At 37.0% G+C, this 27,483-nt stretch overlaps 3 protein-coding genes across 4 annotated transcripts; 2 read left to right on the top strand and 1 right to left on the bottom strand.

Annotated features, from left to right (window-relative positions):
• Positions 1 to 246: 246 nt before the first annotated feature.
• On the top strand, positions 247 to 5,846 carry rgp1 (GP1 homolog, RAB6A GEF complex partner 1). The gene is made up of 9 exons (XM_079867148.1): positions 247 to 600; positions 1,038 to 1,153; positions 1,312 to 1,445; positions 2,775 to 2,858; positions 3,200 to 3,349; positions 3,825 to 3,971; positions 4,120 to 4,247; positions 4,833 to 5,010; positions 5,256 to 5,846. Exons 2-9 carry the CDS (start codon positions 1,038 to 1,040, stop codon positions 5,477 to 5,479), a joined length of 1,161 nt encoding a protein of 386 aa, XP_079723274.1. The 5' UTR covers positions 247 to 600; the 3' UTR covers positions 5,480 to 5,846.
• Positions 5,847 to 5,908: 62 nt separating this feature from the next.
• Positions 5,909 to 7,583, bottom strand: msmp1 (microseminoprotein, prostate associated 1). Its single transcript, XM_079867178.1, has 3 exons — positions 7,460 to 7,583; positions 7,253 to 7,361; positions 5,909 to 6,698 (listed from the first exon to the last, which is right to left on the bottom strand). The coding sequence occupies exons 1-3, from the start codon at positions 7,560 to 7,562 to the stop codon at positions 6,530 to 6,532; spliced, it is 381 nt and encodes a 126-aa protein (XP_079723304.1). The 5' UTR covers positions 7,563 to 7,583; the 3' UTR covers positions 5,909 to 6,529.
• A 3,827-nt stretch (positions 7,584 to 11,410) lies between these two features.
• Positions 11,411 to 27,460, top strand: pik3c3 (phosphatidylinositol 3-kinase, catalytic subunit type 3). 2 transcript variants are annotated; one of them, XM_079867094.1, is made up of 26 exons: positions 11,411 to 11,851; positions 14,397 to 14,585; positions 14,891 to 15,034; positions 16,168 to 16,297; positions 16,562 to 16,588; positions 18,214 to 18,300; positions 18,436 to 18,531; positions 19,139 to 19,210; positions 19,881 to 19,985; positions 20,066 to 20,158; positions 20,627 to 20,812; positions 21,106 to 21,248; positions 21,451 to 21,529; positions 21,647 to 21,714; positions 21,835 to 21,940; positions 22,714 to 22,830; positions 22,911 to 23,042; positions 23,124 to 23,252; positions 23,445 to 23,514; positions 23,598 to 23,662; positions 24,074 to 24,158; positions 24,250 to 24,324; positions 24,402 to 24,570; positions 24,655 to 24,745; positions 24,835 to 24,960; positions 26,489 to 26,518. In XM_079867094.1, the coding sequence occupies exons 1-26, from the start codon at positions 11,787 to 11,789 to the stop codon at positions 26,501 to 26,503; spliced, it is 2,664 nt and encodes an 887-aa protein (XP_079723220.1). In that variant the 5' UTR covers positions 11,411 to 11,786; the 3' UTR covers positions 26,504 to 26,518. The 2 variants fall into 2 exon arrangements, with proteins under 2 accessions (XP_079723220.1, XP_079723221.1); XM_079867095.1 differs by lacking the exon at positions 16,562 to 16,588 and having other exon boundaries at positions 11,413 to 11,851; positions 26,489 to 27,460.
• Positions 27,461 to 27,483: the final 23 nt, after the last annotated feature.

Below are 27,483 nucleotides of genomic sequence, written 5' to 3'. Positions count from 1 at the left end.
AATACAATCCTTATCTTTGTTAGTCGCATGCAAAACGTCGGTTTTAATAAGCATTTTATTAAAATGTACAAAATATTTTTTCTGCCACGAAATATTTAAATGACTTTTAATATTAATTAATGTACATGCAAATTATATTTAGGTTATCAAATCTTTCTTTTGCGATTATAAATCTCGGTTCACTCAGTTTATCGGGGTACCTGTTCAACTGATTCATTCAGAGTAATCGATTCACAAAAATGATTTGTTCACAAGTTGGACATCACTATACCGGAGTTGATACAAACGATGACATCTTATACTTTCTCGTGTTATGTTGTACTGAGTAATTCAAAATAATATGCACAGCGAACATTTTTCTCAAGTCTATTTCCATTATATGACAACGTTTAATTTTCCATTTATAAATGTAGCCTGAATGACATTTGGAGAAACTCAGGGAAACCTCATAATGGCCCAGAGAAACCCGTCTCTTGTTTTGTTTTTAAGTCACTGGAGCGTCGCCGGGAACTCGGTCTTTTAACTTCTGTGGTTTACGGATACGACGTAGAAAATATCGACGGGAACAAACAGCGGTCGTTTGTTTTAAGCAACTTCGAGGTATTTTAAAGAGAACTAATACAATTATGTTAGGACTTCCTGCTAACATAGTAAACATTAACGTTAGTCGCTGCGCCCCACTGCACGACTTTAGCTTTTTAAATATAGATATCTATCTACAGTCTAGGTTTGCACATATGCTCCTGTCAGGGTCAGATTAATTAGTAGTTTCTTGTTCTTTCAGTGCCACAGGTATTAGGCAATAAGTTCAAATGTAAATATCTTAAAACTAAGCTATTCTTCACAATGTTTATCTGTTGCATGATTTACTCTCTTACCTGCTAAAAACAGCTTAAACCAGTTTATGCTAGTTTAGAAAAAAACAACAACATTACAATCAGTCAACAAACCAAGCTTATATATATATATACATATACATATACATATACACATACGTACATCTAACAGTTACATGTATAACCTCTGTTTTTCCTTAGATGATTGAGGTGGTGGCATCTATGGCCCGGGGGCCTGTGTTTTTGGCCGGGGAGGTTTTAGAGTGTCTCATAACCTTCACAAACCCCATGTCACATCTGTCTACATCTGCCAGCAGGTAAAGAACACCATAATCAGCATGAATGTAATGTGCAAGGTTGCTTTTTGGCCACTGCCTCATTAATAAGTTAAACCTTGCTGTGCTTTGGTGTATCTCCACATTTCAGTCATTATATGTGATATCAGTTCTGAAGTGAGTCTGTTAATCTTCCACAGTGAGATGTTGGCTTGGGCCAGTGCTCAGATTCACTGCCAGTTCCATGCCAGCGAGAGTCGCGTGGCTCTGCCCGCTCAGGGCACCAAGCAGGACGTGCAAGCTGAGAGTGACACCGTGCTGATACCAAGCAGAGGTGATAAATAAGCAACTGATCTCACACTTGTTTTACTCAATTTTTAATATTGAATCAAAGATAAAGCGACTAGAATCATGGGCAGTTTTTTTTACAACAGCCATTATCTAAAAGGTTGTAGTTAGTTAGACATAGGTTTGTATTTTCAGAAGCAGAACAGAATAGCAAGTAAATTTGTAACAGAAAGTATTCCAAATTTTACTCTGATTTTTGCAGATTGAGAAAATGCTGTACACATGTTGAGGTTGTGGAAACTGCAAATAGTTCTATTGAGTGCAACAGTTGGGTTCCGGAAATAAAAACTCGATTCATTTATTTAATTTTTAACAATAACTTATAAACCTTTAAAGACAGACTTGCTGTGAGCTACGAGGTTGTTAATACATGGGATTTGCTTCTGCTGAAGCCGTCAGGCTGCATTATTTCAGCTTATTTTTTTTAAATAATTGTGTTTAACAGTGGAATTCTTGTTGAAAAACTACATTACCCATGATGCTGTACTGAAAAGTACACCAGTCAGAGCAACATGCTCCAAAAACACTCTCAAAATACTGCAAAGCTTGTATGCATATTTTCCAATGAACTTAAAATATATAGATTATACATATAATCAACTTTTGTAAATGAGTAGTTTTATATTTCTCCATTGTTTTTAATTTAATTATGCTGTTTGCAATGCTTAATCGGATTGTAGTTTTTTACCTCACTAAAACCGTTAAGTACCGAAAAATACTTCCAGAACCTGCACAGCTGAAAAGAGGGCCGGCACTGTTGCACTATATTGATGAGTAATAATGAGTATGCTGTTCTTGCCATATGCCGAATACACATTTACACAGTATTAAAAATGATGTGTTAATTTTACATATTTTAAAATGGATCAAAGGTTATCCAGCCTGATTTACATTAACAGAAAGTCTGTAAAAACATGCTGGGCCGAATAATGAGCAAAAACTATCTGCCAAAGTCACAAAAGTAGTTAATTAGAGAAAATGCAAAGTACCAGGTCAGTCTGCTGAAATAAGTCATTGACTTCGGCTCTGTTCCAAGGTTTGAGTCAGAAACCCTATACATTTCAAGAAACTGCTAATGATGGCTGGCAATGCATATGAAGATCAAGTAGTGTAATGATTTCAACTGGTCACAGACTCCCTTGTTAGCATTGCTGGGAATTTGTCAATTTTTATAATCTATCTTTTTGTTTGGTCTTGTTGGATTGTGTCTTTCATATTACAGTATAAGTATAAGCAGATTTATTCACAGGAAACCTCTTGATTCATGATTATGAGGAGAGATTTCACGATTTCCCTTGTTTCTTCATTGATCCAGGTGAACGAGGGCAGTGTGTGCTGGACACACCACCTAAGATCTTGTTCTGTGACCTTCGTTTGGACCCTGGAGAGAGCAAGACGTGTAAGAAACTGCATTTAAACCTGACACTTTTAGATGGCACATTACATGTTCTTTTTATACAGTGTTTGTGTTGTTTACACTGTTTGCACTTTCACAACTTCAGTAATAAGAAGTAAACCCCTTAATCATTTCAGAATGAAGCTAATTCCTCATGACCCACATATTGTTGATATTTCTCTGAAAACTGGCTCATGGCACAGGACCAACCATCAGCTGGCCAAAGTTTAGCTATGGTTAATTGCACATTATGCCTGGCTAATGTCATCCTGAACTACAGGACATTTTCAGTGTTTTTTTTTTCAGCTGTGACTACCACAAAATAATGTTTTCCCCTCATTCAGATACCTATAGTGAGGTCGTGCCCTCTGACGGTCCACCCAGTTTCCGGGGTCAGGCAGTGAAATATGTGTACAAGCTCACGATTGGCTGCCAGCGAGTCAACTCACCTATCAAGTTACTGCGAGTCCCTTTCAGAGTTCTAGTGCTTCATGGTAGGTTGCACTTCTTTTCCCTCTTTGTATATGGTTTCCCTTTCAGCCTTGTCCATGCAAAGCATGGATTAATTTTTACCAGGCTGCGTTTGAGATGCATTAATATTTCCACCCCAGTTGTTTTACACACAAAGAAATCATTAATCTTTTTAGAAATAAGTGTGGAATTATATATACTGACATAAAATGAGGATCTGAGTCATATCAACTTAAAAAAAGTAGTTTTCTTCCCCTTCATGGTTGCCATCATGTTGAGATCACATGATCACATGATCAGACCAACTGGCTTTATCTCGGTAAACCACCTATTATTAGATACTTTGTGGTTGTGGAACAAATTAACCATGAGTGACAAATATGCCTGTCTCTCTACATCTGTAACTAAGAACTTTTGCCTTTTTGGATGATGTTAATAGGTGTCCATAAAATGTCCATAAAATGTCCCACTCAATAGTATGACGATGTTCTTTTGCAGGTATGCCAGAGCCTCCGTTTCCTCAGGATGAGGAAGTGGCTCCCTCAAACCCCTTCCTGGAGGAGGAGGAAGGAAGCCGGAGAGATACAAGACCGCTAGAAAGAGCTCTGGACATGCTGATGATCACCACCTCACGTCGATGCCCATGTGCGTGAGTAAATGTGGGTGGTAGTGATTGTGGGAAGGCTTGTGTCTTTGAAATTCATCAATCTATTATCATGTTTTAGTCCTCTGCTCGGTTATGAATTCTGTGTCTCGGTGAATATGGTAATGAGTATATACATTTCTTTCACAGATATGTTCAACATCACAAATGTGCGGGGAAAAGTGGCTAAGTTCTGCATCTTTAAGACAGTGTACAGGCTCGGAGAAGATGTCATTGGCACCTTCACATTCTCAGAAGGGGACATTCCATGTTTACAGGTATAGTATACACTACGGTTCAAAAGTTTAGGGTAAGTAAGATTTAAAAAAAAAAAATGTTTTTGAAAGAAGTGTCTAATGCTCACCAAGGCTGCATTTATTTAATCAAAAATACAATAAAAAAGTAATATTTTGAAATATTATTGCAATTTAAAATAACTATGTAATTTAGTCCTTTGGTGGCAAAGCTGAATTTTTTAGCATTATTACTCCAGTTTTCAGTGTCATTCTAGTAAATCATTCTAATATTCTGATTTGGTGCACAAGAAACATTTCTTATAATTATCAATGCTGAAAACAGTTGTGCTGCAGCTTAATTTTTTTGTGGAAACTGATAATTTTTTCAGGAGTCTTAAAAAACAATTTCTTTGAAATATATTATTTTTATAACAATGTAAAAGTCTTTGCTGTCACTTTTGATAAATTTAATGCATCTTTGCTGAATAAAAGTGAATAATTTCTTATTTTCTTATTTCTTATTTAAAAAAAAAAAAAAATCTTATTGACCCTCAAACTTTTGAGCATGTAAATGCTTAATGATGTGCTCCTGGAATGTTCATGTGTATTTATGTCTGGTCCGCTCAGTATTCAGTAAGTCTGCAAAGTGAAGAGGAGGTCCAAGAGCTGTACCAGAGACGACCTGGCCAGGCAGTCAGTGTCACTGGTCATGGCCGACATGTAGAGTCCTGTTTGCACACAGCCTCCAGCCATTTCTCTCTTCCTGTACCCCTCAACGTCACACCTGGATTCACCACAGATATAGGTTTGAAAACCTTTGCTCATCTTTTTTTTTTAATAATGATATAAACATATTGGTTTATTTCTTGTTTTGCTTAAACCTGGAGTTTTAAATCTATTATCGAGCATATGTATGTAAAGGAAATATTTGTTCAGGCTAAGTGCATTGAGAGTCTCGATTATTTTGAGACTTAATTTAGTTAATGTTCAATTTTAAATCAACAGTGATAAGGGAACATTCCCATTCTATGTTTTTATTCTCTTCCCCAGTGACGTTAAGATGGCGACTGCATTTTGAGTTTGTCACAGCACGGGAGCCAGTGGAGGCACCGGTGGTTCTGCAGAATCAGTCAGAAGTCACTGTATGGACTGGGGCGGAGCATGTGGATGTGGACACCTTCAGTTGGGACCTGCCAATCAAAGTGCTTCCCACCAATCCCACGCTAGCTTCATATGTTTCACAGTTCACAGGGACAAACAGCATCAACATTTGAGTTGTGTTGGTATTTGTGCTGGAAGATCATAAAACGAACAAGTTGTTGTTGTGAGATGTGTTGTTAGCAGTCTATTCCAAATTCTAATGTAGCTCATTTTTGGAGTTGTTTTACTGGTTTTTATCTTTTGCCGTGCAATGAGATGATAATTCTTTATTAAAGCAACTTTAACATTTCAGCCTTGACCAACAGACTGCTTTACCTCTTGTAATGTTGAAATGTCTGTATTTATTGTCTATATTTCAATGTATGCTCCAAATTATAATGACATACGGTTTCTGCTGTATTTAAATTACAAGCTATTTTGTACATTTCTCTATATGCAAATCATAACTGAATAAAATCTGTTCAGATCTATTTGCAGCTGATGATTTGTTGAAACTATTGTAATTTTTGGATGTTTGAAGAAAATAGAAAGAAAAATTAGATGAGTTTTATGTACATATTTATTAGATTACACATTCTAAATATGAGACAAACAGTATATTACTAAGCTTGTCAGCTGTTATTTACAATAGTGCATACACGATAAAGGAAAAGCTTTGGTTTTCCTGCTTAAAATTAGTAACATGGACAAAATGTGTTATCAAATCAGAGTATTGCTTGTCTCATGAAGAGTTTTATTGCAATGATTTAATCAGGAATACACTTATAATTTTGCTCCCAGAGCTTGAAAACATCTTGGCTATTGAGAGAAGGAACTGTAAAAGACAATGACAGGCCATTCACTGCTAATATTTACTGATATAGTGATGTGATAATAACATGGTAGAAAAGGCATAAATACACATAATGCACAACATTCCATACAAATAAAAAAAAACTTCTGATCTATCTCTCACTCCAATACATCGTTCCAAAACAGGACTCGCTTTCCTCTCCTACATGCTGTACATGTCAAACCACTTCCTTGCTTCCTTCAAATTGAGAATGCTTCCTTAAATGGTAATAGTTAACAGTTGCTATAGGAGTAATATCCCATCTCACTTAACAGTGAGACAGATGTTAGCTGACAGGCAGATGATTTGTAATTTGAAGGCTTCCTCCATGCTAACCTTCTAGTTTCATGTTGAGTGCTCCATGTATTGGGTCAACATTGTTGTCTTCTCCGGGAATGCAGGGCAGACGAGGATCAGAGGTCATAACCAGCATGACCTGGCAGGTCAGAGATTCAACTCGAACTTCACACCAGGGAGGAAAGTCCACAGGCCGGTGCACACTGTAATTCAACGATTATAAATTACAAATCAAAATGGACTAGTTCCATGTAAAAACAAGTACAAAACAGCTAAATAGTGCTCTCTTAAAATCAAAGGTCTCAAAAGGGGGTTTTCACAGCGATGCCAGAGTTCTCAACTCTGGTCCTTGAGATCCACTTTCCTGCAGAGTCTTGCTCCAACCCTAATCAAACACCTGAATAAGATAATAAAGGTCTTCAGGATTACTTGAAAGTTTAAGGCTGGAGAGTTTGATCAAGGTTGCTAAACTCTGGATCTCGAGAACCCCTGCTATAGAGGAACCATTTTGTGTTCCGTAAAACAACATTCAGTGAACAGTTCTTAAAGGAACCATATTTTTCTAAGTGTGAAAAAGATTGTAATAATCTGAAGAACCTTTTTCTACTAAGGAAACTTTTGTGCAATTGAAAGATTCCATGGACGTTAAAGGTTCTTCACGGTACCATTGATGAGTGTACTTTTGGTCTCAATGCACCAAAATCTCACTGTCCTCATTCATCAGGTTCTTTATATATAGAAATGTTAAAGTTCTTACGTTTCGCAGCATCCCACTCCCACAGGGTGCAGGCAGGTGCACTGCACACAGCCCTGCTCCATCCAGCTTTCTCCCATTGAGTACTGCTTTCCATCATATTCACACAGAGCTGTGAAGAGAGACGTCAAACATACTGAATATCAATCAGTGCACTCCAAATAAAACTGATTTGGAGGGAATATCATGAGACAGGACATTTGCTCTCACCTTGAGAGTTGAAGTGACACTGCATCGGTGCTGCTGAACATGTCGTCCACACCAAACAGGCCATGAAGAACATCAATGTGTCATGTCTCGCCATGAGATCCATCTCGGTTGTTCGATCACCCTCTGAGTTGCTCTCTCCTCTTTCGCACCTTCATTTATACCCCCTTTCGTTCATGGGGACGGGTGTGGGGAGTGGTTTACCCCCTACCTGAGGTGTGTCTCTGGGGTGGGGGCAGGTTAGTTGGGCTGTTTGGGGGGTGGGGGGGGGGTGAAAAGGAAAAAGCTGTGGTTTGGCACCACTTGCTCTTTCTCTCCAGTGATTGCCATTCTCCGCTCCACTGGGCATGACCTTGAAAAACTATAGAAATTCTGACACATCCTGCGATGACTAAGAGAGGTGGGGAAGAGAGTGAGAGAGCAAAAAGTTGACGCGAGACAGGACGCAGAACAATTATGGAGAACACGGATTGTCAGTTAAAGATAATCAGGTGTTCATTTGGGTTTTGGTGGTTGCACACTAATAATAAAGATGTTTTTATGTTTTTGAAAGAAGTATTTTATGCTCAGCAAGGCTGCATTTATTTGATAAAAATGCAGTTAAAACAGTAATCTTGTGAAATATTATAAGTTTTCTATGTTAATATATTTCAAAATGTAATTTATTCTTGTGATGGCAAAGCTGAATTTTCATTAAAAATGGTGATTCTCAACATCACCAAGTAACTAGATGATTCTTCATTTATCACAACTGTGGTCCTCATGGCGCCGTGACCTTCGTCTGCTTCTTTGGACCGAGCTCATGCTGATGATGTCATGGCTGTGATGACCTCACATGGGCCTGGTCCAGCTGAAGATGTTCATGAGCAGGAGGAAGCTCATAAAGGCAGAATTGGACGTTTATTGCGCAACTGCTGCAGGTGTGTGTGTTTATGACCAGAGAAGATGTAATATTCCTGAAATGCGTTTTTGTTGTTGAGGAAGGATTCTAGGTAGGTGTCGAGCGCGAGGGATTAGGCTTTGAGCGGATGCCGAGAAGGTAACGCTCTTTGAGCCAGAACCAAACATTACATACTAGTTCGCACATTAGCTCATCTCTCGTCATCTTTGCTATCAAGATGGAAAAACTTGCGATAGAAGAAACAGGCGTTTTCCAAGGAGGCCCTATGGGTACCACAAAGTCTGTTTGTAACATTCACGCCTGTGTCACCCCACAGTAGTCTGAAAGGTGTTGAAAGCTCCTCCCGGTGTACTGCATGTTGCACTACTGCTCTATGGCTCTGACTAGCACCTCAGTTTGGACAAAGTGACTCACAGTCTCTCCTCTGCTCTGGCCTTGCATTCTGACCTTGTTTACCTCTGGTTGAACGTTAGAACTGGTGTAGTATTTAAACATTTTCGTCTCATAGGACATGATTTGTGTCAAAAACAGGCCATTGGGCAGAAGTTCTTATTTTTGTGGTTGCCAATTAATCTTTGGTAATTGTTGTTAAATGGAAGAAGTAACTAAAAGTGCTAGTATGAATTAGTCTATTTAGCAGGTACACTTCAAACAGGTACACTTGGTTTCGGTAGCACGTTTCCTGAATGACATGTTAAATCATTTAAATGAAACCTTGGGTAACCTATCCCACTGTTTCCCAACTTATGTCTCAGTAGGATTATTTGCCCAGAACCAAATTCTAGGAAATAGGTGAAAGAGTGTAGCCTATTGCTGTAAAAAAGACAGCAGAAGTATGAATAAGATTACGTGTCATCCTCAACTCTTTTTTTTTTTAAGGAACTGAATGTTCGATCACAGTTAGCAGCACATTTAAAAACAACACCTGTTGTTGAAGTGCAAAAAGTTACAACACATTTGTCATTACACATTTAAAATTACAATACAGACAGGGGACGAATTACACAATGGCCTTCAGGGACCAAGTCTTCATTAGGGGGGTTAGACCCCCCTGAACCCACCCTGAATACAATTTGAATGACGCACCTTATCGTATATTTAATTCAAAAAGTCATAGTTTAACAAAGCAACATTTTTCAAGTACCCCTTGTTGTGAATCACTGATGTATAAAATTTAAACCAAAATAAGCTAATAAGCTAAAAACCAAAATAATACAAATGTGTTCAATTTAACCTCATATAAAGCTTTTTTGTTCAATTTAAGTCTTTAATTTGAATCAATCTTTTGATCCTACAGAAGCATTTTAGTTTAGTTTCCAATGATCTGACAACCCATTTTATTAAAGATAAAAATAAATGCAAAGATGCATTGCACATAATTCAGATTGATCAGACCTACAAATACTAAATCCATCATATGAGCAATTATTGATTGGTCATAAGCAATTCCTGAAAACAAAACTTCAGACCTGTTAGCCAGTGGAAACCTTCATCATCCCAAGAGTGCATCTGCCCTTTGGCTTCAGCTCAAAGGAATGTGGCCTTAAACTTGGGAGCAAGGAAGCAGAGCCCCCTCTGTGAGTGTTCGGAACACATGAGGGGTGGCAATGAGCCTTATCCTCTTTAACAGCTCTTGAGTCCCGAGCGGAGGATGTAATGGACTGCGGTCCTGTTCTGTTGTGCAGTCTGAGTCATCACCATTTATTACATAACCACACACTAATGTGCAGGGGGACCCAAGGTTGCACTAAGATTTAGATGATCGGATGCCAAGCTGCCAACGAATGTAAATTAAGAGCAAGAACAGCTTGTTTTTTCAATCATTTTATTGGCTTGGTTCTTTTTCTGCCCTTGCAAATGATGGCAAGAAACTCTATGTGAGGAGAGATGAGATTTTTAGGAAGTACAACCTATTTTGTGCCTATATACACAAACAAACCAATAAAATGTTCATTGCATTGGAGAACATACTTGGAGAGCATTATGTTCATGCACCCAAAAGACAGATAGCAATTGCAAATGATTTGTCCACCTGCTGTGCAGAATGCCTGACAAAGGCCATAACCAGCTGGTTTCGCAGCAGATCCGAGCTTGTTAAATAATCACACAATGAGTTGAGTGTTATAAACAATTTCTTGTATTGACAAACTCTTAATATATATTGTAAGAAAATGGATTCATTATTTAATATCTTCCAACAAACTCTGCTCCGTTGTTCCGTCTTCTGCTTCAGATCCATGCGGGCACACGTGGGAAGAATGAGACATGCACACAGTGGTATGCTTCACACCTCCTTGAAAGTTTATTGATCAGATGCACAGTTCATATACTTCTTGTCATGCATATTAATTTGTCATAGAACAAAGACTTTCAGAATTGATTGTATAAACAAATGAACAGATTATCATAAGTACTTCCTTTTACCATAAATGTATGCTTCTGGTTCATCTTCATCCTTCTTGATCTTCATCAATATCCCAAAATATGATACCTTATGCATGCAAGTAATTTTTAATTGTAAACATTTTATTTGACTCCCTATATAGACTTTCCCAAGGCCTACTGAACTTGACTACAGAAATAAGCATTATTCACTAGTTCTTTCTCACAGTATTTGGCTACATCTACTAAGAGGGGGAACTTGTGTCCAGTTATCTGAGACCCTTATTATCCTTAGATAATACAGATAAACCACAATAGTTTGCCATTTAAATAGATTCTAAACAGCACCTACAAAATTACATGACATAATGAATGTATCCTCTTTAATGGGATTCATAAAATGCACTACATAATTAAATTAATTAAACATATTTATACAAATGAAATTAAATCAAAAGAGTTTTTAAAAAAAAAAAAAAAAAGAGATTTCTATGATCTTCAATGTCTTGCCTTAATCCAATTTAAGTTCAGAATTACCAATGCTAATAACTATTCTTCTCATTGTACAACTAATATGCAATTCAAGAGGACTTTTAAACGCCTTACTAAACTTGTCCTCTTTTACTATCCGTTCTTCAGCCAAACAGGAAGTCACAAAGATTCACCAGACCAAATAAGCCATTTCTGATCCGCTCAGTCCAAACAAGCCGCTGCGGCGATCGAATAACTTGACATCGATTATTTACGCCTGATTCTAATGTTTTCCTTTCTAAAAGCGGACGCGATGAAGCCCTGTCAGATGTTCATTATAACTTTATTATTGTCTTAAATTAAGACTGCTAGGGTTTTTGACCGGCCATATTGGTTGTCATTATTCAGGCGAAGTTATATCAAGAGTATAAACTGTAACGAAAAGCAAAAAACTCCTGCAGATCCAGTGCAGGGTCTTTGCTATAGGCCCATCGCCTGACAAATCTGCATTTTTCTTTTATATGCGTTTCGTTTTATTCACTACAGTTTTGCATAACACTTCGTCGATCACTGAAGATGGACACAGACAAGTTTAACTATGTGTATAGTTGCGATTTGGACATAAACGTCCAACTGAAAATGTGAGTATGTTTCTGGACCTTAGTCATTGTCTTGATTGCAGAACTGTCAAACCAGCAGAATGTCAACAGAGATCGAGTAACAGAGAAACATCGCTCGTATTATTGGAAGATGTGGTATATCTACTCGATGTCATTTATTAATATGGTTTTAAATATATTGTCTACTTCGTCAAAGATAAAATCAGCACATATCCCTATGTAGAGGACATAATGCAGTACATTTATATTTTTAAAGGTAGGAACTGAAGGAAGATTCTCCCCTCCGTTATATCAAATCGTTGTTTTTGTGATGTTTACCAAAGCTAGCATGGCAACACTATGAGTCAGAAGAACAAAGTGTTAACACGAGTCCAGCGAGAGCTGTTGTGTTTTAGGGCTGTCATCTGTCTATTGACATCATTCTCCGTTTGCCCTCGATCTTAACGAGTCTCTGTCCGCGTGTGGATCATAAATGATTCTTCTGACCCCTAGTTTTTGTCCGGCTGCACACGCACGCATTATTACGTTAGAAGGACAGAACAATCCCAGGGTGCTAGTGAGCAAACTTTTACGCAAGACCTCATCATAAGACAGTGAAGCCAAACTGCATGAAGAAGAGCTGTCACCATGTGAAGCACTTGAAACAACGGGGTGATTCTGACAGGGCTGACCTTCATAATTTAAAGGGATAGTTCACCCAAAAATGAACATTTTTTGCCTCATTGCAAAGTTCCAAACCTTTATGAGTTCATTTCTTCTGTTGAACACAAAAGAAGATACTTTAAAGAATGTTGGTAATCAAACAGTTGACGGTAGCCATTGAATTCCATAATTAAAAAAAAAAATACTATGGAGGTTAATGGGTGCCGTCAACTTTCTGGTGACCAACATTCTTTAAAATATCTTCAATTGTGTTCAACAGAAGAAATTAACTCATACAGGTTTGGAAAAACATGAGGGTGAGTAAATGATGACAAATTTTTCATTTTTGGGTGAACTGTCCATTTAAGTGTGAAATAGGAATTAAATAGGAAGGAAAAAAGACGTTTAAGGAACGTTGTCAACGTCTAAGTATTAAAACATTTTTAAAAAGTGCATGTTGCATATTTTAGATGCTAGTAGTGTTCGCACAAGCGTTGCACTAGCGCTTGGAGTATCGGACACATCAACAAAATTGAAACAAATGAATACAATTAAGCAAGAACACATCCAATTTATCAGAAATAATAGTAAAGACTTAACGTTGTTACAAAAAAAAAAGAATCCTGAAAAAAAAAAAAAAAGATTTATAGGCTAGTTTCCACAAAAATATTAAAGGGTTAGTTCACCCAAAATGAAAATTCTGTTATTAATTACTCACCCTCATGTGAGCAGTCTTTCTCTCCATTGACTATGCAACTACCACTTTCTAGCCCGGGAAAGGTAGTAAATATGTCAATAAAGTAATCCATGTGATTTAACCTCAATTTTATGGAGCTACACGAGTGCTTTGTTTGCACAAATAAAATAACATCATTTTCCACTTCTTTTTTTCTTCAAAATATTAATCTCAAACGTGCACACACGGCATCTCGCGACAACACAACATTTTTTTGTAAATAAAGTGGTAAAGTATGTTTTTTTGTTGCACAAAGCACTTGCATCACTTCATAAACAGGAGGTTAAATCACTGGAGTCACATGGATTACTTAAATGATGTCTTTAATACCTTTCTCGAGCTTAAAAGTGGTAGTTGCATAGCTGTCAATGGAGGGACCGGAAGCTCTCAAGATTTCATTAAAAAGATCTTCCGAAGATGAACAAATGTCTTATGGATTTGGAATGACATGAAGGTGAGTAATTAATGACAGAATTGTCATTTTTGGGTGAACTATCCCTTTATGCAAAAAAAAAAAAAAAAAAATTCAGCTGTGATTGAAATTTCTCTTGAGCACCAAATCAGCATATTAGAATGATTTAGAAAATTCAGCTTCATCGTCACAGGAATAAATTACATTTAAAAATAGAAATTTATTTTCAAAAATCTTTTCAATTAAAATAGAATACATTTTAAACATTCATTTTAAATTGTAGTAATATTTCACTATATTGCTGTTTTTACTGTATTTTTGATTTGAAAAAAAAAAAAAAAAAAATGCAGCCTTGGTGAGCATAAGAAACTTTCAAAAACATAAAAAAGTCTTTTACATAAAAAAGTATATTACCAAAACCATGTTTTGTTAATAAAGTGTTTACAGTTAAAATTCTATAATCATTTTACTTTATGAGTTATATTCACCATTTACTTTCATCAAATGGAAAAAAGATGCAATGAAAATTAATGTAGACTTTTGAGGCTTTAACATCCTGCAGAATATCGTGTGTGTGTGTATATATATATATATATATATTTAGTTTTATGTTCCACAAATGACAGTACTAACAACTAGCGTCAGTGTGAATAATGTGCGGTGGAAAAGTCATGGAAATCATTGGTCAAATAGCTGAAATTTAGACCCCAAATATCTTGACATTATGTTGTGTGCTGACTGAGCAAAAATAGCCTTTGGTTTTTGTGCTTTTGCAGAGGCAGTCTAGAGGGCAAGAGAGAGCAGAAGAGCTATAAATCTCTGCTCGAGGACCCCATGCTGCGATTCTCAGGACTCTATCAGGAGAGCTGCTCCGACCTATACGTCACCTGTCAGGTGTTTGCTGAGGGCAAGCCACTCGCTCTGCCAGTACGGACGTCTTACAAGGCCTTCAGCACTCGCTGGAAGTGAGTACATTTAACAACGGTTAATCTCCGTATCTCACACTGTGGCTCACTTTATGCAAGTGTGACCCAGTAATGAGTCAGAGCAGGAAACCAAACAAAATATGCCAGAGATCTGTCGCAGAGATATATAGCCTATATATTTTGGTACCTTTATCATCCTCTCACATATTTACACAGATACATGACAAGTATAATTAATTTTATTAATTTAGAAAAAAAACATTAATACCTTCAGATTTTGTTTGTTGACTGTACTGAGTCATGTGTTTTGTCTCATTATTTTCCTGGTCTTTTCTTCTTCGCAGCTGGAACGAGTGGCTTAGATTGCCAGTGAAGTACCCTGACCTGCCTCAGAGTGCCCAGGTGACACTAACTGTTTGGGATGTGTATGGACCCGGCCGTGCCACACCTGTTGGGGGCACTACAGTCACCCTGTTTGGGAAATATGGGTAAAGGTCTACTGTTTCATCTGAAATGATGTGTGTACCTCATTAGTTTTCATGTAAACAACTGAAAATGTCATGTGATTGAGCTCTATTTTAATGAAATGTATCTATGGTTAAAAGAGACTTAAATAGTCTGTTGAATATAAGAATAATTGTTTTGAAAACCTTTAAATCTGTCTACTTTCACAATCAGTTTCAAATATTTCTCACTGTTCAAACGTTTGGGGTCAATATGAATTTTTTTTTTTTTTACTTTTATTCAGCAAGGCTACATTAAATTGATCAAAAGTGACAGTTAATAGGATTATAATTTTCAAATATCAAATAAATTCTGTTCTTTTGAACTTTCTTGTCATCAAAGAATAAAAAAATAAATAAAAAAAATCATGGTTTCCACATAAACTTTCCACATGGCTGCTGAAAACTCAGCTTTGCCAGCAAAGGAATAAATTACATTTTAATATATATATATATATATATATATATATATATATATATAAAAACTTTCTTTTTGAGCAAATAATTGTAGTCTTGGTGGGCAATTCTTTCAAAAAAAAAAATTAAAAAAATTAAAAAAAACCTTTCCGATTCCGTACATGTGAAATGCAGTGCAATTTTGGCCCACCAATCTTTGCTACATACTCTCTTCTAGATATGTCTAGTTTTTGAAGGACAGTTGGACATGATATATTTGTGCAAAATTAAAATGAAATGATTTGGCTAAATTCTTTAGGTAGCTGTCACTTTTCACAGGACTCTAACGAGAAACAGGACTCTTGCAGTTATGGTAACACTGATACCAAATTCTTCTCTTTGTATGCACAGAAATTTTGTTCATTAATATCTTCACTCGCATGATAAATTCATTGTAATCCAGAATTGAAATTACATATTACCAGCATATTCAGAATCTGTGATTATATCAAATGAATTAGAATTAATACAAATCTGTGCATGTTAATATAGTCAGTGAGGTGTTATTAATCAATTATTGAAGAGATTGTTAGAGAGACAAACTTGATGTTTTTTTGTGTGACATTTTTCCACAAAAGTTTGCACACCACCCCTCTTTTACATCTAATAAGGGAATCCCTTATCCTTCTTCATCTCTCTTCTTCTCTCCCTCTGTCTACCAGAATGTTCCGGCAGGGCATGCATGATCTGAAGGTGTGGCCGGGCGTGGAGGGTGATGGCAGTGAGCCCACTAGTACACCAGGAAGGACCAGCAGCACTCTGTCAGAGGACCAGATGGGCCGCCTAGCCAAGGTCAGTTGAGGGATTGGGGAGTGGAGAAGCCCAACTGAGACAGAAAGGCGAGAAATATGCCTGTGGACAGTTACTGCACATGAGGGATATGTTAAATGAAAAGTGGGTGGCAGGGTGGGATAGATGGATGTGCTGTTTGTGTTTATAGATTACCCAATTTGTGGAAAGAATGAGAATTGAGAATGTTTGGGAGTGTGATTGTGAGTGTGAGTGTGTGTGCGTGTGTTCTCTAAAAGGACATGTTTTAACTGCCCTCTGTTCCAGGGCCCAGACCTGGAGATACTTAGTGACGTGAGTATGAGAGAAGAAGGGACAGGAATGCTGAATGTGTGTGTGTGTATGTGTGTGTATGAGTGTGTGCTTGTCTCATATTTTTGGGCAAGATATAGGATGGGTTCCATACTTAGCTTGTTTAATTTGACCCACATTTTCACAAATAGGATAAGTATATAATTCTCTGTGTGTTCTGGACTTTCAAGCACTGACATTTTGGACATTGCTTGCCCTCACCAATTTTTATTTATTTAACATTTTATATTCATTTTTTGTTTTTGAGAATTCATGTGCAGCAGTAAAGCTGTTATAAAGCACACCAAGTGTTCAGGGGAACTGAGAAACGCTTTTTATGACACTATAAATTAGAGCTGTCCGATTAATCGTTAAAAGACCGCGATACCGATTAAAACACCAATGCAATCGTATTTCTTAATGACAAGGATTCGGCTATGTCTATTAAACCTTTGACAAGTACTATCACAGTGAACAGTTGTTGCTGCCACTGCCCCAGAGAGACCAGTTGTCATGTATAGATATGAAACGGCTTCACAAACAGTCTTTTCAACCACACAGTATCTTTATTTCTGTGTTACAATAATTCAAATTGTCATAAAATATATAAACACTGATGTCTACAGTGATCAAAATAAAGATTGCATCAATTACATCATTAGACCAGTAGGTGGCGACAATTGACTGTAAAAAAATGTATTTGTCATTGAATGTTGACATTCAAGAATGTTGACGTTCAAAAATGTTGAGTCTTTATGAGCGAGTCATTGAATCAATCATTTATTCATTCAAACAAACAAATTTTTTTTTTAATTTAAATGAATTAAAATTACTTAAATATTTTAACATTTATTTATAATTTATATAATTTGCAGCATTTAACATTTTATCAGAACCTCTAGTAAATTGCATGTTATTTTGTTTAGTGGTCTATTCAGAATTTTTGAAATTTTTAAATGTGGCAGGTCAGATACAACTTGAGCCCTTTTAACAACATCTTTCAACCAAATGTTTCAACTCATGTTATGGCCATGTAAAAGCTGGTAAGCTTGCCTAAACCTCTGTTCACAACAATCGTGTCTGTAATGTATAACCAGACGTTCATCTACAGAAAAACAGTTCTACATCAAACGGACAATTTAGAAGAATCTACAGATTAAATAAAAAGATTGTTGTGCTGGATAATTCATCTAAGTCAGAATGATTTGTTGTGGATGCCGTTGACAAAGCTTAACTTGTTTGGAACTGGGAACATTCCTTGAAATGTTATGGATATTATGTTTAGCCACTAAAACACAAGTATGGCTGGTTAAACAAAGTCCTCTTAGACTCTTGGTGGCCTTTAGATGAGATGTGTTATTGTACTAACTATTACTAACTGTTTGTTTAGAAAGGGCTGAGTCATCTTAGTGTGCTACTACTTTGTACTGGCAACCACTGAATGTCCTTACTTGCTAATGGGCGTTTTTGTGTTTGAGGCTCTTGCTGGCTGACACGCCACTGTCATATGATTGGCTAAAGGATTGTGCGCACAAGGTATTAGTGTTAATGGTCTTCATTACTGGTTCTTTTTCTTTAAGTTTTCCTCTCTCTTTCTTTGCCTTTCTCTCTCTTTCTGTCTCTCCCAGTTAACAAAAGCTCATCGTCAGGGTCACATGGTTAAAGTAGACTGGCTGGATCGCTTGACCTTCAGAGAGATTGAGATGATCAATGAGGTGAGTGGGTTTGGGTTAAACGGTGTCATGATACGACATCACTATCATTTTTGTAACCTCTTGGTAGAGCCCAAACTAAAAACCGCAAGTATGTCAAATTAAGATGATTCATAACGTTTTTTTTTTTCTCTACAGAGTGAGAAACGTAGCTCTAATTTCATGTATCTTATGGTGGAATTCCCCCGTGTCAAAAGTGGCGAACGAGAATACAGCATTGTCTATTACGAAAAGGTATATCCATTTTTTACTACATCTTTTGCTACAAAGTGAAAATTGATTCAAAATAACCATGTTTACTTTCCCTGTTAATGCATGATTCATCAAAATGTATCAGCTCTGCTTCACTTCTAAATTTTTAGTCGACTAGGTTGTGATATTAATGTTAACTAATAGCCAAATAACTATTTAAGCATTTTTAGCATATGCTTGTTGTTGGGAAAGCAGTTTTTCAAAAATCTTGCCAATTGCTAATAGAGTTATTTAATGTGGTTAATTTAACATGTATTAACTTTTAGTTTGAAAAGAATAGCTTGTTGAGGGTGAACTTGAACTTGACGGTTATTCCTGTCAAATAAACATTTTTAGGAGGGAAGCAGTCCTTCACAATTTTAACTGCAAATTAGCAGTCAGAAATAAATACTTTAACAATCTTATCATTTTTAGATGGGTAAAAACAAGCCCCAACTTACAGTTTTAGAAAAATACATTTTTACTTTTTTGAAGTAAAATGGGTTGTGAATGCCTTTTTATTTTGACTTTAAATCAGTGATTGATCAAAATTTGGAGTGTAAGGAGTGTAGTTAAAAGACCAGGTAAATTTAAGTGACTCCCTTTTCAGGATGCTGATGATTCCTCCCCTTTGCCAACCAGTTCAGATATTGTGAAAGTCCCAGACCCTCAGATGTGCATGGTGAGTGGAAATAAAAACAAAAAAGTCAGTTAACTTGGGTTCATTGGTTTGAGAATCTGTGATAAATGTCTGTCTTAGGCCCTGTTTACACCTGGTATTAAGATGCGTTTTGGTCGATCGGATCACAAGTAGACGAGGGAGACACATTCCCGTTTACACCTGGTGTTTTAATCTCTTTTGTCCACCTTAAATTACTTCTGTCCTGATTTCTTCAAGGGGAGGGTGAGTGCGTGTTAGAAATCAGGAATGGTGAGAGAACATTGTGCTTGGCAAATGTTTCATCTTCAAACCAAACTTGGGTCTTCAGCCGATAAAGTTTAAATCCTTTCTGGATAGCACACTTCCCATAATGTTTATGCATTAGGTCAGTAGGCAGAGAGAAGGCGGTCTTTTGTGGCTGTTCGATCATATGAGCATTTACACTTCAAAAGAAAACTGGTCGAATGAGTTTTGACTACTTCTGGGATCGGTCAAAAGTGGACAAGCTCAGAACGTTTTAGACCCCATTTACACCTGTATTTAGCTTCATCCACTTGTGATCTTAATACCAGGTGTAAACCGGGCTTTAAACACAAATGGTGGTGTATATTTTGCCACTTGATAATGAAAAAAATACTTTTCATGTAAAATGACAAAGTTGGTACTTACTGGTGCTGGTGTTCTGTTGCAGGAGAACCTTGTGGAGAGTAAGCATCATAAACTGGCCCGTAGTTTGCGCAGCGGACCGTCTGACCACGATCTCAAACCTAATGCGGCCACACGTGATCAACTCAATGTTAGTGATGAAGAGAAAAAGAAGTCCACAAGACATCTCTGCAGATGTGTTTTTAATATGTATATATTTATCTGTCATAGATCATAGTGAGCTACCCACCCACTAAACAGCTAAGCTCTGAGGAACAGGACCTTGTGTGGAAGTTTAGATACTACCTCACTACACAAGAAAAGGTGAGTGAGCACATGTACTGTACACTAACCATTTAAAAGGTTTTGGATCAGTAAGAAAGAAATGAAGGCTTTTATTCTGCAAAGATGCATTAAATTGATCAAAAGTGACAGTAAAGACATGTATAATGTTACAAAAGATTTCTATTTCAAATATATGATTTTCTTTTTAACTTTCTAGTTATCAAAGAATCCTGGAAAAATATTTTGCCATCACAGGAATAAATTACATTTTAAAATATCTAAAATAGAAAACAGTTGTTTCACAATATAACTTTTTTTTTTAATCAAATAAATGCAGCCTTGGTGAGTATAAGAGACAAAATAAATAAATAATAATAAATAAATCTTCCCGACCCCAATTATTTGAAATTATGTTCATGTTTTCTAGTGTTGCCCCATTGGTAGTAGGATGGTGTCTCAGTCTCACTCTGTGTCCAAGGCAGGATCTAATTGTGGCTCTGTTTTTAGGCTTTGACTAAGTTCCTGAAGTGTGTGAACTGGGATCTGCCCCAGGAGGCCAAACAGGCCCTGGAGCTGCTGGGAAAGTGGCGGCCGATGGATGTGGAGGATTCCCTGGAGCTGCTGTCCTCTCAGTTTACCAACCCCACAGTCAGACGCTACGCCGTCGCGAGGCTGCAGCAGGCTGACGATGAGGTAAAGTCTACAGTACATGTGTTTCTGTGTCTTTATGTATGTCTTGTGTCTAGAGTATATGTGTCAGTATATGTCTTTGTGTGTCAAATGATTTTAAACGCGCCTTAAACATGCACACCATTACCAATGGGAATCTTTTGGGACAACTAAAAGATTCATGCATTAGAGGAACCTGATTCCTGCGGATAAACATTTAATTCTGCTTATTTTTCTGACTCTTCAGAGAATGAATTGTGATGCATACAATAACCATACCATACACACACCTCATCTCTCTTTGTAATTCCTTCTAGGATCTGCTAATGTACTTGCTCCAGCTGGTACAGGCATTGAAATATGAGAACTTCATTGATATCCAGGGTGGTTTGGAGCCTGCCAGTAAGAGAGACAGTCAGGGGGTTCTGGCAGAGAGCTCAACAATAGGAGATCTGGAAAGGTCAGCTGAAACCTCACAGAACATCTATGGGAAATGGGAACCCCCCCACACATTACTTTTCATTGAATCACAGCATCTTTCAACATCCTCGCATGCACGATTTCCAGAGATGCTCTGAATATATGTACTGTTGGAATTCTAAACAATTAAAAATTGAAAAACAAAAACGTGAGGGTTCCACTCACTGATATATTTTTTGTAGTTCCCAGATGGCATCAACCATCCCTGTGATGCCCAGTGGACAGAAAGGCAAAGAGGGAGCAGATGGTGAAAATCTAGAGGTAAGTGTAAAATAAAAAGTTAGCAGATGAAAAAACAACAACAAAAAAACCCCAGTTTATTTTAGATAAAGGGGATGTGGAGATTATGTAACGGTGTGTATGACCTGTGTTCCACAGCAAGATCTGTGCACTTTCCTTATATCACGTGCCTGCAAAAACTCCACTCTGGCAAACTATCTATACTGGTGAGTTCATTAATCAAGGGGTTTTGCAGTTCTTGCATGACTATAACAATTTCCACCGATTCTAAATGTAAGATTTAAAACTAAAAGAAAATGTTGTTTGGATATTGTCTTCTACGGCAGGTATGTAATAGTGGAGTGTGAGGATCAGGACACCCAGCAGAGAGACCCAAAAACCCATGACATGTACCTCAATGTAATGAGGCGGTTCAGTCAGGCTCTGCTCAAGGTACCTTCACATTCTGAACCCACATGACTGACAACAAACTTAATTTGATAATATACACTACTGTTCAAAAGTTTGGAGTCAGTAAGACTTTCAATTGTTTTTGAAAGACATCACTTATGCTCACCAAGGCTGTAATTATTTGATCAAAAATACAGTAAAATTGTAAAATAGTATTACGATTTAAATATCTGTTTGCTTTTTTTATGTATTATTATATTTTAATATCTTTTAATTACATTTTTTAAAAATGTAATTTATTCCTGTAATGGCAAAGCTGAATTTTCATCATTACTTCAGTCTTCAGTGTCACATGATCCTTCAGAAATCTTATTTTATATTCTTATTATTATCAATGTTAAATTATTTTTTTTCAGGATTCTTTGATTGAGGAACAGAACACCCTTTGTTTGAAATATCTTTTATAACATTATAAATGTCTTTTCTGTCACTTTTGAACAATTTAATGCATCCTTACTAAATAAAAGTTGCTAAAATAAAAAAACAACTTTTGAACACGTCTGTACCTAACCAGGCATGATGCTCAAGTTTTCAGCATCAAGCAATTTGTCCGTCTACACAATCACAACCAATCAGGAGATATTCAATCTACCGTAGTTAAGATTGTACTTTCAAAGTGCATCCAGTGATTTTGTCTGATTATATTGCAAATTCATGCCTCTTATACATATGATTGGTTGATTAAAGTAAATTGATGTGAAGTGTTGAAATAGAAGATATTGAAAATAATATGTGATGTTTATGTCTATTTCCAGGGTGATAAGAGTGTAAGAGTGATGCGCTCCCTTCTGGCCTCCCAGCAGACATTTGTAGACAGACTAGTGCAGCTCATGAAAGCTGTTCAGAGAGAGAGCGGAAACCGCAAGAAAAAGGTACGGAACATCTGCTGTAGATCATGGGGAATCTTTTGTAAAGTTTTGTGTTAGATTGAATTATTTTCTGTCTCTGGCAGACGGAGCGGTTACAGAGCCTGTTGGCTGATAACGAGAAAGTGAATCTGTCAGAGATCGAGCCCATCCCTCTCCCTCTGGAACCCCAAATCCGCATCAAAGGCATCATACCTGAGACTGCAACACTTTTTAAGGTATTGTGCATCATTTATATCCATTACACTGAGTCTCACATGCATCCATTCCCCTCTGAGCGCAGTTTTTGTCTCTTTCAGAGTGCTCTGATGCCAGCAAAGCTCATCTTTAAGACAGAGGATGGGGAGCTATATCCAGTCATCTTTAAACATGGAGATGACCTGAGACAGGACCAGCTCATCCTGCAGATTATTTCACTCATGGATAAGGTCCGAAGAGCTCATTACATCTCCTCACACAGTTCCAACAGTACACAGTTCACATCAGTATTCATTAATGTCTTCTTACATATCTGTACAGACAACAACAAAAATTGTTGTTTTAATATAATGCTACTGCTAAATTAAAATTGAGTTTGATAGAATTTTTTGTTGATTGTTAGCTTTTTTTATCTTCAACAGTTGCTGAGGAAAGAGAATTTGGACCTGAAGTTGACTCCATACAAAGTTCTGGCGACCAGCACCAAACATGGTCAGTACTGCTTCACCTATTGAGCCAGTCAATGCACGTGTGGGAGTTTCATTTCACACTGAATGCATATGATTTGTCTGCAGGTTTTATGCAGTTTATGCAATCAGTGCCTGTGGCTGAAGTGTTGGCGACTGAAGGCAACATTCAGGTAATGCAATACAATACAGTTCTGCAGTCCTGCTTCTGGAGGGCCACCTTCCTGCAAAGTTCAGTTCCAACCCTAACCAGTTAATCAAGGTCTCCAGGGTCGCTTGAAACCTCCAGGCAGGTGCGTTAGTGCAGTTTGGAGCTCAGGCCCACCATGAATAGGATTCGACACCCATTTCACTTGGATATACATCACAATAGGGGGAAAAAAAGACTCTCGTATTTTAATATTTAAAAATAAAAGTAATATTTTGTTACTTACATTTGTATAATAGAATTGTAGGTGCAAGGTGCTTTGGCACATACCAAATAGTGGATGTAAACGAATTCTTCTGTGTTTATTTGTAATATAACTAAAGAAAAAGCTCTCATATCTTTTTTATTTCTCTTGATTAATTATGTCTCCATGCAGAGTTTCTTCCGAAAGCACGCTCCGAATGATAAGGGCCCATATGGCATCAGCTCTGAAGTCATGGACACATACGTTAAAAGCTGTGGTGAGCTTCAGTTTGTTTATTTAGCTTTATTAATTATTTACTTCTTTATAAATCATTATTTGAGTGTACTAAATCATGATATACTTTTCAGCGGGCTATTGTGTCATCACCTACATCCTAGGGGTTGGAGACAGACATCTAGACAATTTACTTCTCACAAAGACTGGTAAACTCGGCTTTCAATGACTTTATGCACTGAAAAAAAACAGATTGGGCGTGCTGATCTGTATCTCTGGCTTGCAGGGAAGCTGTTTCATATCGATTTTGGGTATATTTTGGGTCGGGACCCTAAACCCCTGCCACCCCCTATGAAGCTGAGCAAGGAGATGGTGGAAGGGATGGGGGGCATGCAGAGCGAACAATACCAGGAGTTCAGAAAACAGTGCTACACTGCCTTCCTGCACCTACGCAGGTGAGTTAAAGAAGACTTACTTCCTATATGTAGTGTCTAACTTGAAATCATAACCTTTTTTGTTGTTTTGGTTCTCATATGCAGATACTCCAATCTCATTCTGAATTTGTTCTCTCTGATGGTGGACGCCAACATTCCGGACATTGCACTGGAGCCTGACAAAACTGTGAAAAAGGTTTGTGTGGTCCTAAATGTTTGGCCCCAAAATTTCAGAGGGAGAATAAAATGAGCAATAAGATTTTAACCTGTTCATTCTTTGTTCAGGTTCAGGACAAGTTTCGATTGGACCTCTCAGACGAGGAAGCAGTGCATTATATGCAGAGTCTGATTGATGAGAGTGTAGGGGCTTTGTTTGCTGCGGTGGTTGAACAGATACACAAATTTGCACAGGTGTGTATGTTTCCTAAATTTTTAACGCAATACCTTTTTCCCTTTTGCAAATTCAGCATGGAAACTATAAAAGACAAGGCCTATTTATGATGTTACTCAAAACAAGCTTGTTCTGTTACTGTTCTCATTTCTATGGATGGTAGCAATTTTTTTGTCTAAATTCTGAAAAGCACTACACAACTTTGCATAGATTTTTTCCCCTGATTTGCTGTCTGGATGAATTAACTCTAGTTGCCAAAGTTCAGGTCCAGTCTGCAGATTTTGGGCAGTGAGGGTTGAAAGATTTCACTCAAAATCGCAGTGTAGCCCAGACAATTTTTTTAGCTTCAGTCTTTGATTCCATCCAGAGGAGATGAAACGTTTGATATTTTGAGATGATTTTAGAGCACATTGATTTCATTTGTCATGCTTCTCTTAGCAATGAAGCACACATTTCGGCTTTCTGAGTATGTTGTGTTCAAAACAATTGGTAACACTTTATTTTGATTGTCCCCCAAAGACATTCTACTGACTGTAAGTAGCTTTGCAAGTACGTCAACTTAATCCCTGTTCGGACGGGACTAGTTTTCTAAAAGACGTTTGAGTTACAATTCTTATCACTCAACGTCTGTGATTTAATGTACCGATTCGGACGGGACTAAAATCTCCATGTTCATTTCAGAGGTGGGAGTGTGTGTTTTCTAGATGTGGCCTGTGCGTGGGTCACCGTATATGTATTTTAATTTATTATTTGTTGGTATGATTTAAAAATAAAAAAAAACATTAAGTAAACTTCACAAGTTTATAGCAGTGGCTGTTTATAATAAATAAGTGATCTATGAAATCTAGACAAGTATCTTACTCTTAACTAACACTGATAATAAAATGGGCAGTCTTTGCTGTTTCACAGATTTGGCTCTATTTATTAATTGTATATGTTATTTTTTCATTGGATACCATCCATATTGAAACGAAATTAAAGTATGTCGAAGATTGGTATACAAACGATAGCTCAGGTAGGTCAAACAACACATGAGGAGCGTTGGATAATACAACATCAGTGATCACAGACATTCGGACGGGATTAGAGGACCGCACAAGTAGATCTGGAATTTTTACAGAGGCTGTGTGACAAAAAATCAGAATTGGCAGATTTTTTTTGACAAGATTAAAATCGTAAAGTACGTCTGAAACTAGTCCGTCCGAATAGGTCTTTAATCTACTAACGCTAATACTCTGTTACTTGTCATGTAGTTGCAAATTAACGAGAGTTAGTTGACACGAGTTACAAAGTTACTTAGAGTTAGTAGAATGTCTAAAGTGGACAATCAAAATAAAGTGTAACCGAACAACTTGAAACTTTGTGGGTGATCCTCAGTCATTTTGTGTATGATGCCCATTTGTTTCTCTTTAACAATTTATGATGCTTAGTGTTTAAAAATCTGTGCATATTTTAAGAATCTTGCAGTGTATTCCAGCTTTAATAGAGTTCCCACTTTTGTTAATCAGTGGGTAACTTTTACTAATGTTTTATATTTAAAATCCACAGTATTGGCGCAGATGAGGTGATGTCGTGGAGCAACAGATAGATGGACGGCAACAACAACTGAATGATAGAGACGGGAGAAAAGGACATGTGCCAAGGCCACACTAGTGACATCGTTTTCACCGTGAACCATTCATGCACTAGGTCTTGACTAAACTGAGTATATTTGTATATAAAATATAAAATTAACTGTATATGTAAAAAAAAAAGACAGCCAAATAAAGATTCCAAACTTTAGCATTTGTGTTTACTGGTCAGTATTCACTTTAACACTCGTATAAAACATTTAGAGTCTATATTAGTAGCTGAAGTCTATTTTTTTTTACAATAGAATGGTAAAAAAAAAAAAAAAAAATGTATCATCCATTAAATATGTATTTGAAACCCTTGATTAGGGACTGTTATCTGTTTGGAGGCATCCCTCTATGACAATGAGTGGTTCTGATGCATATGGTGGTTTTAAAGGTTTCTCTGGATGAGAATCTGTGCGTGTTTGCTACAGTACGAGTCAGCTAGTGAGTCACACCTTCCTATGAGGAGTATTCTCATACAACTGTATTGCACAGCCTATGTATAGAAATTGGGCAATGCCTTAGAAAGAGATTATAGTTATAAAAATTAAAACCTCAATCTACATTTTCTTTAGACTACATGGGTTCTATGGATTAAACCTTGCACCCAGCTTTAGTCTACTGAGCAACTTTAATGATGCAGGTCTTCAGTTCTTTTGTTTTTGTAATTAAAAGAATGAAACTTAATGCATTCAATTAATGAACAATACCACTGATGAAGGAAGATACTACATGCACACAAACCAAAACATTACTATAAAGTGATGATTTTGGTTATAAAGTCAGTGCAGGTTTATTGTGCATTTCTTTATATTTCTGTTAGGCAAAGATGAATAAGCATGTACTGTATGTTTGCATGTTGTTTTTCAGGCTTGTGGGCTGTGGTTTATTAAAGCTGAACTTGAACTCAGGCAGACTTTTTTCCAC

Source organism: Squalius cephalus (genome assembly GCF_949319135.1).
Source record: "Squalius cephalus genome assembly, chromosome: 3".
NCBI classification, from domain to species: Eukaryota; Metazoa; Chordata; class Actinopteri; order Cypriniformes; family Leuciscidae; genus Squalius; species Squalius cephalus.
This window is presented reverse-complemented; position numbering and strand designations above follow the sequence as displayed.

What these genes read in the sequence shown, in the direction of transcription:
- rgp1 (XM_079867148.1), top strand. Translation starts at nt 1,038, where the DNA reads ATGATTGAGGTGGTGGCATCTATGGCCCGGGGGCCTGTGTTTTTGGCC. An exon ending in CCCTGGAGAGAGCAAGACGT is followed by an intron (nt 2,859 to 3,199) that starts GTAAGAAACTGC and finishes CCCCTCATTCAG; the next exon opens with ATACCTATAGTGAGGTCGTG. An exon ending in CACCTCACGTCGATGCCCAT is followed by an intron (nt 3,972 to 4,119) that starts GTGCGTGAGTAA and finishes TTTCTTTCACAG; the next exon opens with ATATGTTCAACATCACAAAT.
- msmp1 (XM_079867178.1), bottom strand. Translation starts at nt 7,562, where the DNA reads ATGGATCTCATGGCGAGACATGACACATTGATGTTCTTCATGGCCTGT. An exon ending in GTGTCACTTCAACTCTCAAG is followed by an intron (nt 7,362 to 7,459) that starts GTGAGAGCAAAT and finishes CTCTCTTCACAG; the next exon opens with CTCTGTGTGAATATGATGGA. An exon ending in GGAGTGGGATGCTGCGAAAC is followed by an intron (nt 6,699 to 7,252) that starts GTAAGAACTTTA and finishes GTTGAATTACAG; the next exon opens with TGTGCACCGGCCTGTGGACT.
- pik3c3 (XM_079867094.1), top strand. Translation starts at nt 11,787, where the DNA reads ATGGACACAGACAAGTTTAACTATGTGTATAGTTGCGATTTGGACATA. An exon ending in TGCAGCAGGCTGACGATGAG is followed by an intron (nt 20,813 to 21,105) that starts GTAAAGTCTACA and finishes AATTCCTTCTAG; the next exon opens with GATCTGCTAATGTACTTGCT. An exon ending in ACAATAGGAGATCTGGAAAG is followed by an intron (nt 21,249 to 21,450) that starts GTCAGCTGAAAC and finishes TATTTTTTGTAG; the next exon opens with TTCCCAGATGGCATCAACCA.